The sequence below is a fragment of the Squalius cephalus genome, assembly GCF_949319135.1.
Source record: "Squalius cephalus genome assembly, chromosome: 4".
In the NCBI taxonomy this organism is placed as follows: domain Eukaryota; kingdom Metazoa; phylum Chordata; class Actinopteri; order Cypriniformes; family Leuciscidae; genus Squalius; species Squalius cephalus.
This window is the reverse complement of record NC_137125.1, coordinates 26,885,873-26,907,093: the sequence shown is the minus strand read 5'-3', so window position 1 is coordinate 26,907,093 and position 21,221 is coordinate 26,885,873. Positions and strand designations below refer to the sequence as shown.

The window sequence follows — 21,221 nt, the reverse complement described above, 5'->3', positions numbered from 1 at the left end:
TGTTGTATGAATGCATGCTTATTTTGTAAAAATGTATATGTAATTGTGATTTGACCACAGGAAGAACAGCACTCATATGTATATATATATATGAGATAGCTGATTGTTGGATCAATAAACAATTCAAATTCAAATTCCAAATTCAAATTCAAATTCAAAATATATTTTTTATAAAAGAGGAGATTATGGTAATTTTAGAGGAGGTGGAGCTATACAAACATATTATTTTCAGCAGGTTTAAGGGAAGTCATACAAATAAATAAAAACAAAAAATCTGGGAGGATTTTGCTAGAAAACTGACTGTAACACGGGGCATTAAAAGATCAGGGAAGGAGGTCAGGAAGAAGTGGCAGGACTTTGCCAGCCTTGCTAAAAGGAAAAGGGCTCTGCAGAGGACAACATTTAATAAAACAGGTGGTGGGACCAATGATGGCCAACCAAGAAATGCACAATACATGGCTGGTTTTCGTGCATGTCAGCAAGTCATTGACAGATTTTTTTTTTTTTTTGTTCATCCCTATTTTTCCCAGTCTTTGAAGCATATTTCATCTTTTATACATTTTTTTTGTTCATTCATTTAATTTAGATTAAAATGATTGGATTAAATTATTTATATTTTTTTGTTTTTGTTTTCTGCCCTTTTTAATTATTTCATTTAGAAATTCATTTAAACAAAAAAAACGAGTAATAAAGTGTACAATAAACATGAAGTAGGCTACAATCGAAACCTTATAATCACATTGCACTTGAATAAAGGTGTAATCTGCCGGTTGTCCTGCAGGTGACCTCATAACTCTTCTTACGATGCACTTGGGGATTTACGATTACTCCAGAGCACTTGTAGATCTATGATGATTTTCAAGTGCTACTTAAGTTACGATGCTTTTAGGAAACAGACCGTAATATTAAGATCAGTCGTACGATCATTTTTACAATCTACTTAGGCTTACGATGCTTTTGGGAAATCAGTGGAGGAGGAAACGGGAAAGGAAGCGCGAGAGAGAGACAGTTGAAATTGTGTTTTTATAGCTTTTGATTGTGAAGTTTGAGTCATTGATAATGTTGTTTTTTTCTCCCTCATTTTTCTCTCTTTTAGTGTTGGCCACATTTAACCTAAGAACAAACTGCCTGAGTCATGAACGCTGTTGGGGCTAGGTGCCATTAATTTTTTATATACTATTCTCCTGTTTTTGCTTGGTTAAGGAGAAGTTCTTGTATTTTCTTTTGTTTTATTTGGTCCCTGGTAGGATATGTAGTTTCTGTAGTTTTCTTTTTGTTTATTATTTTGGCCTGGCCTAGCCCTGAAGTTACTTTTGCATTCTTTTTTATTGTTTTGAACTGGTCACAGTAAATATTCTGGTACTGAAACTGAATAAATCAAATGTAAAATAAATGTAAAATAAATGAAACTGCATACTCTTCACTGTATGAATTAAATATAGATTAATCGTTTACAAAAAGCTATAAAAGTTATTCAGTCAAGAGTAGTGAGTGATTTTATATTTGTCTTTGGTTGTTTGATTAACATTAATGACAGACAGCAGCAGGTGTAATGATGCATCAGACTCAAGAGGATCCATTTGCAGCTTTTATTAACGAAGTCAAACAGGCAGGGGTCAACACCAGCAAACAGGACAATGGAGAAATGGCAAGATAACAGGCAATGGTCGGGGCAGGCGGCGAGAAGCAAGGTCCAGAGAACAATCCAAGTCGAGGTAGGCAGAGAACGATCAGAAACGGGGTACACAGTCCAAGGTCAAGGTCAAGGTCAAGGTCAAGGTCATAAACAATCCACAGATATAAACGCTCGGTAATGACAGCCAGGGAAAATCAAGACTTCGCACTGGTGTGGTGCATGGAAGTGATTTATATGTATGTGTGAGAATGAGATGCAGGTGTGTGTGGATGAGATGCAGGTGTGTGCGCAATCAGTCCCAGGTAAGAGGCTTTATGGGAATTGGAGTTTGGTAATGATTAATATTCTGGGGACGGATCCCTCCGGTGGTGAAGAGGAGGCGGTACGGGAGCCTCTTCTGTAACAGCAGGTTTAAAAGGTTGCTGCATGTCAGTTAAGACCTAATCCAATATCCTCATGAGACCCATAACAAAAAAAGGTTTGTAAATGTCATATGTACGGTGTACATTTTATGACATCCTCAGACATAGGAAGACAAGGCATCATGCCTCAGACTAAAAGGCTTCAGTCATTGGACAAAACGGCATCGCGCCTCAGACTGAAAAGCTTCAGGTCTCAGGAAAAACAATGTCAGGTGTCAGGTCTCGTACAATTAGGCATCAGACAAAGCAGCCTCAGACAAAAAGGCATCAGACATAAAGGCATTGGACAAAACGTACACAGATGGAGTTTGGAGGTTCGCATTGCCCTGTCCCATGTAACGTCACATTTACGCGGTTCATAGCTCGAAAGAACGCTTTACTTCACAATAGTTTGCCAACATACAAGCTAGTTGAAATATGTCATCTAGCTTTTTAAACGTGCAAATAAAACTCACGAAATGCATGTTCTCTTCTGCATACAGTGAAATTAATGTAACATTTAATGAAAGCATATATATACCTATATTATATGTATATATATATATATATATATGCTTTAAATGTTAAATGCTAACTCCACCTTCGGCCAGGCACTGCGAGATGGGACCCTTGGCCTGCCACAAGATGCTCTGCTGCCAGGTGCAGAGCATTTGGGACCACAGCCACATGTTTTTGTGGCTGATGAGGCCTTTCCACTCCGCCGGGACCTCATGCGGCCTTTCCCAGGACACAATCTCTCTGGCAGGCAAAGGGTATTCAACTACAGGCTGTCATGGGCAAGGCTGATTGTTGAGAATACCTTTGGCATTCTCACAGCCCAGTGGCGGATGTACAGGCTAGTTATTGCGATCAGCCCTGCCAACATGGACGCCTGAGTGAAGGCTACATTTGTCCTGCACAACTTCCTGAGGAGGTCCACTAGCATCACCAGGACACCCAGACCATCTGCTGGAGACAGAGAAGCTACTGGCCTACAGGAGGTCAGCCGAGTGGGCAGCAATAATGCCACACGGGAGTCCATCCGTGTGTGGGAGAAATTCATGGCCTATTTCTCCATAGAGGGAGCTGTCCCCTGGCAACCTGTGGCATAAGCCATGCCTTTAAACGGCTCTTTTAAGAGCCACCAATTAAAAACAAATTTAAGTTCATATTCATGGTGTCTCGATTTTTTAAAAACAAATTTAAGTTCATATTCATGGTGTCTCGATTTTTTAAAAACACATTTTAGTTCATATTCATGGTGTTTCGATATTTTAAAAACACATCTCGGTTCATAAACATGGTTTCTCCATATTTTAAAAACACATTTTAGTTCATATTAATAGACTGAGCAAGACTGCTCTAAAAACACTTATGGAAGTGTACCTCTCACCTGGGTTCCCCTACACGTTTTCAATATATGGTAGAATATGAAAGATTTGTAATAATATAAAACACACATAACCAGAAATCTTATTGCCTATTTTACTAATAACGTTAAAAAAAAAAAGAGAGATAAAAATGAATAACTTAAAGTTTTAAACACTGTTAGAACTAATACTTTCCTACAATAGAACTAATACTTTCATACAATACTTTTTTTATACAGAACTGTTTTGTACTTTACAAGAACTAATACTTTCATACAATACTTTCATACAGAACAGTTTTGTACTTTTGAACTAATACTTTCAGAACACTGAACACTTTTTTTGAACACTGTTAGAACAAGGGAGAAAGCACAAGGTGCAGCTGACAAGACTGCGAGGGAAATAAGCTTACAATCACCCCTCACAGACTTGTCAGCTGCCCCTCGTTACTCTCACCCCAGTGTTCTTTAGCTTCAGCCTCCAGACATCTAGCCTCTGTTTTACGGTGTGTACTTTATTCTTAACACCTTTTACCTATTTATTTATTATTCTCAGGTAAGGTAAAGAAAGTCTAATCTGACCTAAACCATATTCAAAAGGTACTTACAATTTGGTCAGAAGACTCCTCTGTGGTATGTTCTCATTAAAAGTCTTCCAGCATCATAAATCTAAGTCTCAGTAGGCAGATTTTGTAATCAATTAAATTTCTTTTAATTGGTTACTTTTCTTTTTATAATAAACAAAAATATAAAGGCAAATAAAACTTCATCGTTTAAGTATAAAATACAATAATCACATTTTGAATCAAAGGTGTAGTAAGCTCTGGGCTTCTTATCTTCTGCTTGGGGTTTCTTGTCCTCAGCTCTGGGCTTCTAGGCGTCGGGGGCACTGGCGTATCAGTATCCCAAGAGGCAATCAGTTCATCAGTCTTTTATACTCCTGTTGTTTTCAACAGGCGTTAGGTTGACACTCCTCCAAAGTTTCCCAGATCCTTCTCCAGGCAGGTGCAAGCGGTCCACCTCTTCATGTCCTTGAACTCCAGTAAACTCAACTAAGATGGCTGAGTTCATTTACAGTTCTAGGAGTCTAGCGCACACACATAATCGCACTTTTCTGCTCCTCTCAACATGGGTTGGCACAGTCACATATACATACATAACCAATTACTGTACATCTATGCCAAAACAATATAAGCCTTCTTTTACAAACAAAATAAATAACAACATTGAATGCAATGCATTATATCCAATACATTGGCTAAATATGTGTAACAAAAAGGCATCTATAATAAACAAGGAGGCAGGCATTTTCTTGATATTATACAACACCTCATACACAAGCCTGTGTATTTTAAACTTCAGGTCCTGTCTGGTCCTCACAGACAGCGACCTGAAGTCTTCCACGAGGCTTTGAAAAAAAAGGCTGTCACTGTCCTCATTGGTGCTTGCTCTTCTACTAACAGCTTCCAAAGCATGCGCTCATCGAAGTTGGAGCTGTGGTGTGGTCTCTTTCTCCTCAATGAGGAGGGCTGAAGGTTGGGCTGGCCCTGGCTTCCACCTGCCTGTCCATGAAGGTTGGCCTGGCTCTGGCTTACACCTTCCTGTCTCTGGCTTATACCTGCCTGGCTCTGGCTTCCACCTGCCTGTCCATGAAGGTTGGCCTGGCTCTGGCTTACACCTTCCTGTCCCTGGCTTATACCTGCCTGGCTCTGGTTTATACCTGCCTGGCTTTGGCTTATACCTGCCTGGCTCTGGCTTATACCTGCCTGGCTCTGGCTTCCACCTGCCTGTCCAAGAAGGCTGGACTGGCTCTGGCTTTCATCTGGCTGTCCCTGAATGCTGGACTCACACTGATGACTGTGTGTGCGTGTCTCCTCTACCTGACTGGGCCCGGCCATGGCATATTCTCTTTCCTCTGGGGTCAGGTTTTATCCAACCCCCCCCCCCCCCCCCCCCCCCCCCCCTACCATATTACTGCACGTTAACCTATCTTCTAGGAATGGGTTGAGGAAGCCCATGACCCCACTGTAGTGCCATGGCCGGACACTGCTTGCCCCTGCTCCACTCTTATTCCTCTCTGCCTCCTTCCTCTTCTCCTTTCTGAATGTGTCTCTAAGGGACTTCCATCTTTTCCTGAACTAATCTGCTAGTAAAAAGACAATATGAAACTTAATTAAATATGTGACTGATGACATTTTTTATTTATTCAATATGTGACTGTAATGACATTTATCATTATTTTCTCCAGCTAAGCAATTTGTAGATAAATACCACAAGGGGAACAGGTATAGTACACTTTTGTTTTTCCTTGCAGAATTATTTTTAATAAAAAAAAGGCAGAAGTGACTGCTTTCATTTTAAAATATGTAAGAAATATGTTGTACTTCAAAATTAGATCACTATGATTATAACAGCTGATAATTACATCTAATGAAATTTGGCGGGCTAAAGTACATTAGGCTATTGTACAGAATCAGTAAATTGCCATATCATAGTTGCACATTTAATTATGTACAGACAAAAACTGATCTTGTAAAAATAGTAAAATGAACTTTGCTGACTGATTTGCATAAACAACTGTTTTGCGTGATATGGCGCTAAAGTTATCATGCAATTCCCGCTTTTTTCTAGAAAATATATAACGTTAATGCCCATCAGCAACTCACCAGAAACACCAACAATTTCAGACACCTTGTTCCATGCGTCGTTATTCTTATTAATGTCCCTGTATGTAAACAGGGACAAGTCGTACAATAACGGGAAACCCGCAACAGAAATGATACATTTTTCCTCCATTTTGCTTAGGAACTAATGTGGTCGGAACCAAAGTTTACAGGAATGTGTTCTCTTGTATCCTCTCAGGCGGAGGACTTCTACATTCCGTTTGGTTGCCGCTGGTTGCCGCCGAACCGTGTCATAGCTTATTACCATAAAGTTGACTTGATTTCAACTCTTCTCGCCGCTCTCACCGTTCAAGACACGCCGCACCGCCCTCGCTGGAGCTCGCTGCCGGCTCTCATTGAAAATGAATGGCTTCCGGCCACTTTGACGCTCTCGCCGGCGGCGGTGTGAACGCACAGTAACGGTGCGTGTCCACTACAGCGGCAAAACTCCACTCAGTGCTGCTGGCAACACTGTAACGTCTCCGCTTTGGGGCGTGTGAATAAATTTACCGTGGAGCACGCCTCCGAAACGAATGTCTCCACCTTGTTTGCGTTTCCTCTTCTTTTTTTTTTTTAATGGTGGTTCGCAAACCAAGTACTTTATTAGCGCCATCTATCATCTAAATTTCAAACTGATGAAACAATTCAACAGCAAATGTTCAAGACAGACCTAAATAAAACACATGAGTAACTAAATAAATAAAAAATAAAGGGTATGATTTATGAATGTTTAAATAAACATTCAACTGACACATTTTCCGGCTTATTTGATATTTGAAAAGTTCGTAGATTCAAAAAAGGGCTGTTTTTAAATAAGTCACTCCACTGTAATGACTGTTTATTTAAAAAAAACTTGCGAATGTATTGACTAGAGCTAAACTACAATCTGAACAAATGATTGAATGCAAAATAATTTAATAACATCAAATAAATTAAATAAAGCACTACTGTCAAATAATGCTTGCATGTAAAATATGCTTTTATTCTGGAATTAGGTAATGCTGGGTTATAAAATGGTATCCAGCAATGTTTGTCAGTTGTCATCATGGACTATCGAACGAAGATTGCCATTATCACCCTACTTTACATGCGAAGGAGACGGCGCCATAGGTTCTGGGTACACCCTATACGCCAGTACCGCAGATCACACAGCGAGTACTACCGTTTGGTACAGGAGCTTCGTTTTGACGATGTCTTGTTTCAGCATTATTTCAGACTGAACAAGACAGAGTTTGATAAGCTGCTGACCACACTGGCACCTAGGATAACGATGCAGAACACATCGTTTCGTCTGGCAATTCCCCCAGCCGAGCGCCTTGCCATTTGCCTACGGTGATTATTTATAGGATTTTTAATGTCATTTTTGCATTATTGGCCTTTTACTTGTTTATTTAAAAACATAGTTCTCACGTTTAACTTGGAGAGTAATTAAATAATTATTTATAAATAATAATAATAATAAGAAGAATATAGTTAATTTTATAAATTTTCTGGCAAGATGAGAAAATGGAGAATTTTTTTTTTTTTTTTTTATGTTGTATTATGTTGGTATTTAAAAGTTTTCTCTGTTACCTTAAATTATACGTTTATCTCTGTAAAGCTGCTTTGAAACAATCTACATTGTTAAAAGCGCTATATAAATGAAGATGACTTGACTTGACTTGTTAGGTTAGTGAGGTGGGAATCTTGTGATGGGTCTGTTTTGAAAACCAATTTCATAAAAAAAAACTTATTTTTTGTTATTGTTCTTTTTTGTTATTTTCGATCAATAATCGAATGTAAAACAAAAATGAAAAATATAAGTTGCCAATAAAATAAACAAATCAAAACAAATTGATTTGTTTTACATTAATTTTCTTATAAATACCACACAGCTTTTTTTTACAGTCTACCTTTGTTGTTGCAGCTACCTTGCCACTGGTGACTCATTCACAACAATAAGTTACAGCTAACGTGTGGGTGTCTGCACAGTGGCACGCATTGTTGGGGCAGTGTCCCAGGCTATATGGGAGTACCTGTTGGATGACTATATGCCTGTGCCATCAAAGCAGGACTGGAGCAACATTGCTGCAGGTTTTCTAGAGCAATGGAACTTCCCAAACTGCTTGGGTTCCATCGATGGCAAACATGTTGTCATCCAGGCCCCTTCAAACTCAGGGTCTCTGTTTCATAACTACAAGGGGACCTTCTTTCTTGTGCTTCTGGCAGTTGTGGATGCCAAATATCTGTTCCTTATAATAGATGTTGGTGGATATGGACGTAACAGTGATGGCGGGACCCTGGCCAACTCTGCCTTTGGTGAAGCCCTGAGGAATGGCAACCTTGATCTCCCAGATGACTGTGTATTGCCAGGATCACAGCACTGTACTCCACTGCCACATGTGTTTGTGGGGGATGAAGCCTTTCCCCTCCAAAGAAACCTCCTGCCATTGTACCCTTTCCTGGGTGCAATCTCTCCAGGGAAAAACGTATTTTCAACTATCGTCACAGTCGTGCCAGGTTGACTGTGGAGTGTGCCTTTGGCATACTAACAAGCCAATGGCGTATGTACCATCGACTGCTCACTGTCAACCCAGCAAAGGCAGAGGTGTGTGTGAAGGCCACCTGCATCCTCCACAACTTTCTTAGGATGTCCAGAAGAGGGACCAGAAACCACCTATGTGTCTCTTCTTGGCAGAGAGAGGGGCCAGCGGCACTCCAGGAGGCTCCAAGACTGGGAAGCAACAATGCTGCACGTGTTGCCATTCGCATCAGGGATGCGTTCTCTGCTTATTTCTGTACAGAGGGTGCTGTGCCCTGGCAACATCTTGTGCTGTAGCTTAAACCCCAATTCCAGAAAAGTTGGGACATTTTGACAAAACACAATAAAATCAAGAATCTGTGATTTATTTATTATCTTGAACCTTTATTTAACTGACAGAAACACAAGAAAAAAAGTATATCTTTTCACTGACCAATTTAATTGTATTTTGTATAAAAATAAAATATTTTGATGGCTGCAACACACTCCAAAAAAGGTAGAACAGTGGCAAAATAAAAGTGAAAAGATTATCAAAGTTAAAGTGTTTTGAAACAGTCCACAATAAGTAGGTGAACTGGTAATAGGTGAGGCTATTTGTAAGCAAAGATGGGTCATGGCTCACCACTTTGTGCAAAATACAATGAGAGAATCGTCAAACAATTAAAAAATCACAATTAGTATGTCACAAGTTTCTTTCACCATCTACCACACATAATATTGTGAAAAGATTCAGGGAATCCAGAGAAATATCAGTCTGTGTACGGCAAGGCAGGAGACCTCTGTTAAATGTGCATGACCTTTGTGCCCTCAGATGGCACTGAATGAAGCAAATATACAGTATATCATTGTATAGAGGTGCATCAGTGCAAACGGCATGTGGGACTTGCATTTGTGTGAAGGTTTCGCTGACATGGAGGCATATATTTGGATTGTACAGAGACATTAACTGCCATCAAGGTGACATCTTTCCTGGGAAGCAAGACAATTCCAGGCCTCATTCTGCACATGCTAAAACTGAGTGGTTTCTAGACACTCTGCACCGTAGAAGCAGCCTGATCTCACACACGAAACGTACATATTTAGACGTAAATAAAAACGATCCAATTCGTATATATATTTACGTATTATAGTGACTTTTACGTATCATATGGACGTTATTTCAGGTTCGATACGTATCTATATTTACGTATTAAAACTTAAATGAAGCTGCTTTTAAATCGTATGTAGTAAATTTATATTTAATTTATATTTTATTATTAATTTGCTTCGAGGTCTTATGGACTATAAACGTTATGATTCTGTGGTTTTGATGTCAAATTAATCAGAATCTGACGAAACCAGAAAAGTGCGCGTTCCCGAACACCTGTCGGAGTCGGACTCATTTCAGAGTTGCAACAGACTCCGTTCGTTACAGTTTGGATGTCTGTTTTTCCAGGTGAGGACACTTATTTATTTATTTACTTCTGTTCATTTATATGTGTGCTTTATGAAATAAGATGATTTTAAGTGCAGTTGTTGCTTTTTGTCCTGTTAGATAACAACAGATTGCTGTCTTGTAATAGAAAAAGTGCATCGACTGGAGTAATGCTAGGTTTTAGCATTGGAGAGATAGGGGGTGCGTCTCAATCAGCTCCCTAGTTTAGTAGTCAGGACACTGATCAGTACACAAGTCAATGGGCTGGCTCCCTCATCAGTGCCCTGACTACTGAACTAGGGAGCTGATTGAGACGCACCCAGGGTGACCAGACGTCCCCGTTTTCCCGGTTTTTGGTGTTCTGTCCCCGGAAATGTCCCCGTTTTACATCTCGTTCAAAACAACCCGCAGATATATTGCAAAAAAGGCGCTCAACCAACATACAGCAGCCTGTGAGATACGCTGATTCTACTTGTTCCGCTAAGTTACTTTCATGAATAACGTAACCGAGGGCAGAGCGCCATTATCGTCAAATATAAAAAGAAACATCGTTATCGCTTTCAAGGTAGTGACTAGTGACATACTAACTATTCATGTTAAATTAAATTAAGACTGTATGTATGTGCTTAATAAAAGAGCCTCAACAAGGTGCGGGATTGTTTTGTCCCCAAAAGTTCCGCAGTCACAAAGTGTAATTACCACACACTTATAAAAAACCTAAACAATTAGCGTTACAATCGCAACAAATACATGTGCAGAAATGCACATACTTTCTGCTTAAAATACAAAATAACAAGACCAACTGAGAATAGTAAGAGTTAATTGCAAGCGCAAACTTAACAAAACATTTGAATTAGGCCTAAAAAAGTAATTTATATAGTACAAACTTATGAAAATAAAAATATTAAATACAATTATAAATGTTAAAATGTTTTTTAAATAGTTTTATTTATCATAGTGTTGTTCATATTTATCATCAGCGTTGTTGTTGTTGTTGTTTTGGCGGTTCGTTGAATTGTATTACCGTATATACTGTAAGACGACCCTGAATATAAGACTGTAACTGCATGAGGGATAATATGAGCCGTAAATCTCCCGCAGACACGGTGCACGCTTTATTTTACATCACAACTGACGTAACATTTGGAATACTCCGAGTCAGATACGGACATTATTATTTTTGACGTCACAAACCTCGTCTTATATTCGGGTATATATGGTAAATCCAGACCAAAAATCCTAATAATCAAACTAAATCATAATAATTGTTAATGTTAATATAATATAGGGAGCCTCTAACAACAATAACAATACATTCAAAAATGTATTGTCCCTGTTTTTTAATTAAAAGATAATAACAAATGAGATTTTAGTGATATTTTGACCACTCAAATAGGAAATGTCCCCGGTTTCCATTTCATCTGGTCACCTTAGTTTGATACTATATTTAATATAATACATATATTCAATTATTTTGACGCATTTATTGTTTGTTTGTTTGTTTTTTACATGTTCAGATCACACACTATGACAGATAACAGCAAACTTGATGAACTAGTAAGAAAAGGGCGCGCAGTTGCTGCAGCCCTCGATGAGGTGTATGACCGCAGCCAAATGGATGCCCTCATTAAAAAAAAACGTACTGACCCTGCACAAATGGACCTTTGTCAGATAGTCAAACAAGGACAGACGATTTTTCAAGCACTTGGCCAGGAGAGTTCCAAGAATAATCTCAACCATCTTTTGAAGGAATCCAGAGAGATGTTTGACCAACCAAACAAAAGTGACCCAAAGGTCCAACCAGTGATGGTAAAGTAATGTAGTTTTTGAACATCCAAATTTTAAGGCAATCAATATAACATTTGACTGAAAATTTTAAGAATATTATTAAAGATTGATGGAACAATAGATATAATGTAATAAATATTTTAAATTATAGTATTAATTTTTACTACGATTCAGACAGTCATAATCCTATCAATCTTGATCTGCATAACAAAACGTCCGATCTTAATGATGCACAGATATAGTGTAATGTTTGATTTTTACAGACAAAGAGGAAAAAAAGGATCCAGTCCAGCTGTAAAGTCAAGTGTAAAATGAGAGAGAAGTCACGTCCGCAAAGGGCAGAATCTTCTACTTCACATGGTAAGATTTTGTCATCCTAAAGGAAAATCATTTATTATATTGTACATTAGTTTTTTAAATAACAAAGATGTTTTGACTGACTTTTACATTCAGATTCAAGAGTCAGCCAATCAAGGGCATGTCCACAGCCAACAGAATCTGTTCCAGACCAGGGTCCAGATCATGGTTGGTTAGGCCAATATGTTTTTTTTTTTTTTTTTTTTTTACATTTATTAGGACTTATTGTAAGTTCATGTCTTTATTTTTGGATATAAATTATATGAAACTATACATTTTTCATGATGTGCAAAGATCCCCATATGAGCCCCAGTAGCCCCAAATGATTTTGATCTATGATACTTATATAAAATGCTTTGCTTAAACTTAAAAAAAAATATATATATATATATTTTATTTTTTCAAATTAGCACAACAGTGCCTTACATTGTAACAAAAAGCAATTATCTGTAGTAAGGTAACTGCACTGTGTCATTAGACAGGAGACTGTTTTGTTACTCTCAGTGGTGTACATAATTTGCAATTGTTTTTTTTTTTTGGGGGGGGGGGGGGGGGGGGCACAGATTCTCTTCTACACGAGTTGCAAGACCTGCTGTCAGTGGCTAGTTCTACCCTTCATTGTGAGAGTACCCCACATTCAGCATCACTGCATTGGGGCACTAGGACAGCAGCTTCATCAGAAAGATGGAGGGAGGCTAGACCCTTGTTAATCAGCAACAGAGCATATCACAACACAGTTGTGTTCACAGTGCAAGGCAAAGGTGGCGGTGGTCAAATGCAAAGACTGTTTGCCTAAACAATACACCTGCATTGACTGTGACTGTGCTATACACCGTACACAAGTGTTTCACAACAGAAGCACTATGATTTCAGGCTTCCACAAGGCTGTACCTCCCACCACAGTGGTGAAGCAGGACTCTGATGGGCAATATTTTCACCATCATGAAGGTACTGTCTTATTTTAGTTTTTGAATAATTACTTTCTAATAAATGTCATTATAAATGTAATTCTTAGAATAGTCACATAACTACAAGCTGCCATTGTCAAACTTCCTTTTTAATTTTTTATTGAACTTGCGAAGTTATGAATTGAAACATTTTCTTTTAATGTTTTCTTTTTTTTATTGTAGATCGACTCTTACCAATGGCACTACCTAATTCCATATGCAGTTGTGGTGAAGAAACGTACAGTGTTGGCATAAGGAGGTCCATTACTTTAATTAACATGAAGGGTAAGTGAGCGTGAGCGTGTGAGTGAGCGTGAGCGTGTGCGTGTGAGTGTGCGAGCCTGCAAGCGAGTGAGTGTGCGAGCCTGCGAGCGAGTGAGTGTGCGAGCCTGCGAGCGAGTGAGTGTGCGAGCGAGTGAGTGTGTGAGCCTGCGAGTGAGTGTGTGAGCATGCGAGAGCGAGCGTGTGAGCGTGTGAGTGAGCGTGTGAGTGTGCGAGTCTGTGAGTGAGCGTGTGAGTGAGCGTGTGAGTGTGCGAGTCTGTGAGTGAGTGTGTGAGCGAGCGTGTGAGCGTGCGAGTGAGCGTGCGAGCGAGCGAGCCTGCGTGTGAGTGAGCCTGAGTGTGCAAGCCTGCGTGTGAGTGTGCGAGGCTGCGTGTGAGTGAGCGAGCCTGCGTGTGAGTGAGCGTGTGAGTGAGCGTGTGAGCGTGCGAGTGAGCCTGCGTGTGAGTGAGCGTGCGAGTGAGCGTGTGAGCGAGCCTGCGTGTGAGCGAGCCTGCGTGTGAGCGAGCCTGAGTGTGCGAGCCTGTGTGTGAGTGAGCGAGCCTGCGTGTGAGCGAGCGTGTGAGCGTGCGAGTGAGCGTGTGAGCGAGCCTGCGTGTGCGAGCCTGCGTGTGAGTGAGCGAGCCTGCGTGTGAGTGAGCGTGCGAGTGAGCGTGCGTGTGAGTGAGCGAGCCTGCGTGCGTGTGAGTGAGCGAGTGAGCGTGCGAGTGAGCGTGCGAGTGAGCGTGCGTGTGAGTGAGCGAGTGAGCGTGCGAGTGAGCGTGCGAGTGAGCGTGCGAGTGAGCGTGCGAGTGAGTGAGCGTGCGAGTGAGTGAGCGTGCGAGTGAGCGAGCCTGCGTGTGAGTGAGCCTGAGTGTGCGAGCCTGCTTGTGAGTGAGCGAGCCTGCGTGTGAGTGAGCGAGCCTGCGTGTGAGTGAGCCTGAGTGAGCGAGCCTGCGCGTGAGTGAGCGAGCCTGCGTGTGAGTGAGCGTGCGAGTGAGCGAGCCTGCGTGTGAGTGAGCGAGCCTGCGTGCGAGTGAGCGAGCTTGCGTGTGAGTGAGCGAGTCTGCGTGTGAGTGAGCCTGAGTGTGCGAGCCTGCGTGTGAGTGAGCGAGCGAGTGAGCGTGCGAGTGAGCGTGTGAGCGAGTCTGTGTGTGAGTGAGCGAGTCTGCGTGTGAGTGAGCGAGCCTGTGTGTGAGTGTGCGAGCCTGCGAGCGAGTGTGCGAGCGTGCGAGTGAGAGTGTGTGAGTGAGAGTGTGTGAGTGAGAGTGTGTGAGTGAGAGTGTGAGCGTGCGAGTGAGCGTGTGAGCGAGCCTGCGTGTGAGTGAGCGAGTCTGCGTGTGAGTGAGCGAGCCTGTGTGTGAGTGTGCGAGCCTGCGAGCGAGTGTGCGAGCGTGCGAGTGAGTGAGAGTGTGTGAGTGAGAGTGTGTGAGTGAGAGTGTGAGCGTGCGAGTGAGCGAGCCTGCGTGTGAGTGTGCGAGCCTGCGTGTGAGTGAGCCTGCGTGTGAGTGTGCCTGCGTGTGAGTGAGCCTGCGTGCGAGTGTGGGAGCCTGCGTGTGAGTGAGCCTGCGTGTGAGTGTGCGAGCCTGCGTGTGAGTGAGCCTGCGTGCGAGTGTGGGAGCCTGCGTGCGAGCGAGTGTGCGAGCATGCGAGTGAGTGAGAGTGTGTGAGTGAGAGTGTGAGCGTGCGAGTGAGCGTGTGAGTGTGCGAGCCTGCGTGTGAGTGAGCCTGCGTGTGAGTGTGCGAGCCTGCGAACGAGTGTGCGAGCGTGCGAGTGAGTGAGAGTGTGTGAGTGAGAGTGTGTGAGTGAGAGTGTGAGCGTGCGAGTGAGCGTGTGAGCGAGCCTGCGTGTGAGTGTGCGAGCCTGCGTGTGAGTGAGCCTGCGTGTGAGTGTGCCTGCGTGTGAGTGTGCGAGCCTGCGTGTGAGTGAGCCTGCGTGCGAGTGTGGGAGCCTGCGTGCGAGCGAGTGTGCGAGCATGCGAGTGAGTGAGAGTGTGTGAGTGAGAGTGTGAGCGTGCGAGTGAGCGTGTGAGTGTGCGAGCCTGCGTGTGAGTGAGCCTGCGTGTGAGTGTGCGAGCCTGCGTGTGAGTGAGCCTGCGTGAGAGTGTGCGAGCCTGCGTGTGAGTGAGCCTGCGTGCGAGTGTGCGAGCCTGCGTGTGAGTGAGCCTGCGTGCGAGTGTGCGAGCCTGCGTGTGAGTGAGCCTGCGTGTGAGTGTGCGAGCCTGCGTGTGAGTGAGCCTGCGTGAGTGTGCGAGCCTGCGTGTGAGTGAGCCTGCGTGCGAGTGTGCGAGCCTGCGTGTGAGTGAGCCTGCGTGTGAGTGTGCGAGCCTGCGTGTGAGTGAGCCTGCGTGCGAGTGTGCGAGCCTGCGTGCGAGCCTGCGAGCGAGTGTGCGAGCATGCGAGTGAGTGAGAGTGTGTGAGTGAGAGTGTGAGCGTGCGAGTGAGCGTGCGAGTGAGCGTGTGAGCGAGCATGTGAGCGAGCCTGCATGTGAGTGTGCGAGCCTGCGTGTGAGTGAGCCTGCGAGCGAGTGTGCGAGCATGCGAGTGAGTGAGAGTGTGTGAGTGAGAGTGTGAGCGTGCGAGTGAGCGTGTGAGCGAGCGTGTGAGCGAGCCTGCATGTGAGTGAGCGAGTCTGCGTGTGAGTGAGCGAGCCTGCGTGTGAGTGAGCCTGAGTGTGCGAGCCTGCGAGCGAGTGTGCGAGCGTGCGAGTGAGTGAGAGTGTGTGAGTGAGCGTGTGAGTGACTGAGTGAGTGAGTGACTGAGTGAGTGAGTGGATACTAACATATGCCCTTTAACATATGAATGTTTATTATTTGAAAATTAAATGCATGTATGTACTCTACTTTTTAAAAATGGCTTTGGTCATAATTACTATTTTGCTATTTATTTTTTTGCTTAATTAAGCTGCTACACATATACTGACGTAGCCAATTTGTATATTTCTGTTGGTTGATATTAAACCAACATGTTGGTTTGCTTTACAAGCACATTTCTGATGATATAGTATGTATAATATCAGCACCTGATTTGTATAATTTGTCTAGAATATTCTTGCCTAGAGAAATATAAGTCATTGGCAGAAGCTGTCTTTATGCATTTAAATGTGTGTACTCTGCTCAGCCATCATTTGCATTCTATCATTACTAATCTAATTTACTGACAATTATTTTATAGGTCGCTACGAACTGTTTTTTCCCCTATCTTCACTGTCCCATATGCAGAGAAACATGGATACCAGGTGTGGTAGAAATGCAGAACAGTGGCTACTGGCCTGCAACCATGAACTCCTGCACAATCTATGATGAAGAAGTCTTCATGTCATTCGAAGACCTAAAAATGGCTGCTCCAGGAATGTCCCGTTTAGCATTCTTAAGAATGCTTAACATGAAGACAGAGCACTATGGCAGAGTGAGTACCTTTCTCATACACTGAGCATTAAAACTGTGTATTGACAATAGACAAAAATGTCTATTGTTGAGCTCCAACCTCATTCGAGCAAAGCAGGAGATAAGCAGTGTATGGTCCTGTTTACTCCTAGTTTAAGATGCATTTTGGTTGATCAGATCACAAATAGACGAGGGAGACATTCTCATTTACATCTGTATTTTAAATCTGTCTATACTATGACAGCAATCTGGTCAAATGGGTTTTCGACTACCACTGGAAGTGGACAAGCTCAAAATGTTTTAGACCTGTATTTAGTGACGTCCACTTGTGATCAACCAAATTAAATCTTAATACCAGGTGTAAACAGGAACATAGATGTTCTCAAACCAGCCCATCTGGAAACAACAATCATCCATTTGGTTATCTAGTAATCAACCAATCATGCAGTGTAGTTCATAAACTTAAAATGACCCATATCTGCATGGTTTTGTTAACAATAATGATCCAAATGTTAAAAACCGCTGACTCCGGTCTCCGGGATTTCCACACACAGAACTGTCTCTAGCATTTACCCAGAATGGTGACCCAAAAAAAAAAAGTGTTCAGTAAGTAAAAACACCTTGGTGACGAATAACAATTGTCAGACTGATTCAAACTGACAAAGTTTATGGTAACTCTTTTGTAAAATTGTGATCAGAAAATAATATCATTTTAGAATGGCTTTGTGCTATTTTGTTTGCACAATGAGGACCTACATAATATTATTCTTTCTGTTTTAATGTTTTAATGTGATCAGTATATTTAACTTATAGAGGATAGTAAATGTGGAAAAGACTTCTATTAAAGTCTTTAAATTCTAGGTTTGTTCATTGTTTCCATGCATCTTCTAGACTGGCACTTTATGTGGTGATGCGTTTCTGAAGAGCTTTTTCGAATGGAACATCTGTCGTTATGAGGTTGAAAAGATCTGCGGTGAACAACATTTCATGTGCCCAGCTTGTTCCCCTCTAATGCTGGCAGTTGCTGTGGACGGCAACAGAAAACTTCATCGGTTCAAAAAGGCTGGGAAGTAAGTGTTTAGTTGTTGTTATTGGTTGAATTTTACTTTTTGTATTTTTTTTATACTATTATGACTCAATGTCTTATGTCAGTAATACAAAGACCATAGAGAAGAATGTTTCATACTGTGAAGACTCTTTCTATTATTGTCACAACAATTCTTTGAATTACCCTGAAGTTGTTCTTTCTTAAGATTGTGTTCATTGTTGTTTAAAAATCTGATCTAAAAAAAATCTATCTAATTTGTTTTATTAGTTCAGAGGGCTCTGGCTACTTTGAAGGGTTGTTTCTAGTGGTCGACCGATATATCGCCGAGGCCGATATATCGGCCGATATTTGGAATTTTTCAGATATCGGCATCGGCCGATAAATATTTCCGTTTGGCCGATAGGATATATTTCAAAACAGTTTGTGACTGTGCATTAGCGCTTTTTTCCACTGACGCGAACAGAGCACCGTAAGACAAGCCACTCAGAAGTGAAGCAGACATCTGACAGACACAGTAAATGACCATTCGCATTCGCTTTCTAACCTGACGCTACATTGTGTTACACACAAAAACACTCCGGCGTGCAGCAGAGTCTATTCAAACAGTACCGTGATATGTCAGATCTGCAGCCCAGCGGTAGCTCCAGTGGGGGTCACAGATGTGATATAAAGGAATTCAAACAAAACTGAAAACATTTTACCTCACAAACAGTCAAAAATCCTGTGACTGGCTGTTCCTCAGATACGCGCGTTGTTCTCGGGTTACATTTAAACTAGACGCTGTTTTCCAACGGACTCGCGTGCACGGAAAAGCTGGGTCGCGTGCATTACAGATCAGTTGGTTGCGTGAGGTGGATGAGAGGAGAACACTATGTAATAATATTACGTTTGAAAATAAATCCTTGAAAATGTTATTCACTATCTACTGTATTTATTTATCCATGATTGGCGTAATATCGTGTGTAGTATACATTTTCATATGTTCATGTATGTCATGCAAATACATGACGGCTTGCAACGTTTTAAAGGTGCCGTAGAATGGATTATTTTATTATTTTATAATGTTTCCTGGGGTGCCCTTATAATGTTAGTATGTTTTTTAGATCAAAATTTGTTATAATTTAGAAATAAAAGGCATATTTCCTAGCCTGATTTCATCCATTGATTTGAACACTCTGTTTGAAGGGGCGTGTCTGCTGTGAGACTTCAGAGTAAACGCCCTCTGCTGTGATTGGCTGACATGCTTGCATATGAAATATCTGGTATTACATGTAGAGCTATCTGGAAAACTTTTACTATTACAGCTTTTATACGTTTTTACTATTACAGCTATCGGGATTAACGAATCATGAGAAGTTTTTTAAGTATTTAGATCTATTCCCATCACATAAAAGGTTGCAGTGATGAGCATTGAGCAGATGACAGCCTGTTGATCGCGTGAATGAAGATCTTATCACTGCAACGCGATTTACTGATGCATAAACAGTGTTGAACGACTTTGAGAGAAAGATTATCTGTCTGAACTTGAACAATTACACCTCAGAAATTCACATAACCCACTGGTTCTCCAGAGGCTCGGATGAAGGAGCTAAAAAAATACTTTTGTGTTCATTTGTACATCCAAACACTGAGCAACTGCCATACTTCGTTTCGCTCGTTTGCAAGCCACGATGTCTCTCGAGGAAAAAACAATATCGCGCTGGATCTAGATAACACAGTGTAAATTATCGTTAATAAAATCACTACTTCCCGCTTGCGGGAATATAACGTTAGTTGAAATTGCCCCCTTCGTCCGTTTGAGACGCCGAGAGAAGCCTGGCTGCTTGATATTGTTCCAGGTTAGAAAAACAGTCGGACAGAGCAACTAACAACTTCGAATTAAACTGTAGCGGTATCCGATTATAGATAGATAGATTATAGATAGATCTGCCATTTTCCCTATGATCCTCCTCCTGCTTGTTTCTTAACCTGCAGAACTTCTGATGATTCGGCTGCGCAGTTCCGCCTGGCCTTGAACATGGGCTGGCATATGCAAATTTTTGGAGGCGTACATATTAATGATCCCAACTGTTGCGTCACAGTCGGTGTTATGTGGAGATTCGCCTGTTTTTCAGGGGTGTTTTTCAAAAACGAGATTTAAATAAGAAGGAGAAAACTATGGTGTTTGAGACTCACTGTATGTCATGTCCATGTACTGAACTCTTGTTATTTAACTATGCCAAGATAAATTCAATTTCACATTCTAGGGCACCTTTAAAGAAACAAACAAGCAAAACTAAACACATAAATCATTATTTAAATATACTTGAAGTAAAACAACCTGTTTAAAGTAAATAGTGTAAATAAACTATGTGAGATTTATATTTAACTATGTATTGTACATAAAATGTATGTAATTTCACATACTATTTTGTCATCAATTTATGAATATTGTTTAGATTGGTTCATTAATGATAAATGTTATTTGTAACCTGCAGTAAGCAGCAGTAATTATTTATGTGACTGAAAAAATGACTAAATATTAAAGCAGACAAGAAGCTGCACTAAAACTTTATTTATTGAAGTGTTACCTTACCTTTTTGTTTACATTTTAACTTCTTAGTAAATATTTTTTATTTCAAAAAGATTTTTGCATAAATAGTATGTACAATAAATGTTCATTTAGTTTCACCAATATTCTTTATGTCTCTCATTTACTGTATTCACATGTATTGTATCTGCCTCATATCGGCCAGATTGCTTTCTCAATATCGGCATCGGCATCGGCCATTAAAAATCCCATATCGGTCGACCACTAGTTGTTTCTTTGCAAAGATGATGAGGTTTCCTCTTTTGTTCAATATATCCGTGAAAAAGTGCAACACGTAAGTTTACTACACTGCCTCAGATTGCTTGCATGTACACATTATGATTCATGATTTGTTTGTGAAAAGTGTTATAGACTGATTTCACATACAAAATCATGTGTACACAGTTCATGAATCAGGCATATCGGCTTGTTTTTTCTGTCTATCCCAAAAGCCTGATTTTCCTTTTATTATCTTGTATTTAATGTAGGTTGGAGGCAAAGGTGTCTGTGGATCTGCAGAGTTTGCAGCTGCGAAAGAGTTTTCCAGAAAGACCAGCAGTAAACTGGATGAGGAGGGAATTGAAGTCGCTGTCTGTAGGCATGGTGTTCTTTTGAGGGCACTCAATATGTTTAGAGGAGAGATCTATGCATATCCTTTGTACCATCCTGGAACCAGGTACTGGTACAACTTTTACACAGTGGAAAACCAAACAAAGGCGAGGCGAGTTGAGTCGAGTCGAGCTGGTACTGTGTAGTGGAAAAGCACCATTAGTGTACAATTGCAAAACACTATCACTGCATTGTGCTACAACTTGTAATTGATCAAACAGTTTTAGTTTATTAAAATTGACATGTCATTTTTT

General features: G+C 41.2%; 1 protein-coding gene across 1 annotated transcript in view; it reads left to right on the top strand.

Moving 5' to 3' along the window:
- Positions 1 to 18,071, top strand: part of LOC307157471 (uncharacterized protein) — a 191,593-nt gene extending 173,522 nt beyond the window's left edge. Inside the window, exons 2-10 of the mRNA XM_079869384.1 lie at positions 9,916 to 10,025; positions 11,522 to 11,813; positions 12,056 to 12,152; positions 12,246 to 12,317; positions 13,023 to 13,097; positions 13,280 to 13,381; positions 16,530 to 16,763; positions 17,633 to 17,811; positions 18,057 to 18,071. Coding sequence (XP_079725510.1) covers positions 9,916 to 10,025; positions 11,522 to 11,813; positions 12,056 to 12,152; positions 12,246 to 12,317; positions 13,023 to 13,097; positions 13,280 to 13,381; positions 16,530 to 16,657 — 876 coding nt within the window. The 3' untranslated portion in view covers positions 16,658 to 16,763; positions 17,633 to 17,811; positions 18,057 to 18,071. The remainder of the gene's footprint in view (positions 1 to 9,915; positions 10,026 to 11,521; positions 11,814 to 12,055; positions 12,153 to 12,245; positions 12,318 to 13,022; positions 13,098 to 13,279; positions 13,382 to 16,529; positions 16,764 to 17,632; positions 17,812 to 18,056) is intronic.
- Positions 18,072 to 21,221: the final 3,150 nt, after the last annotated feature.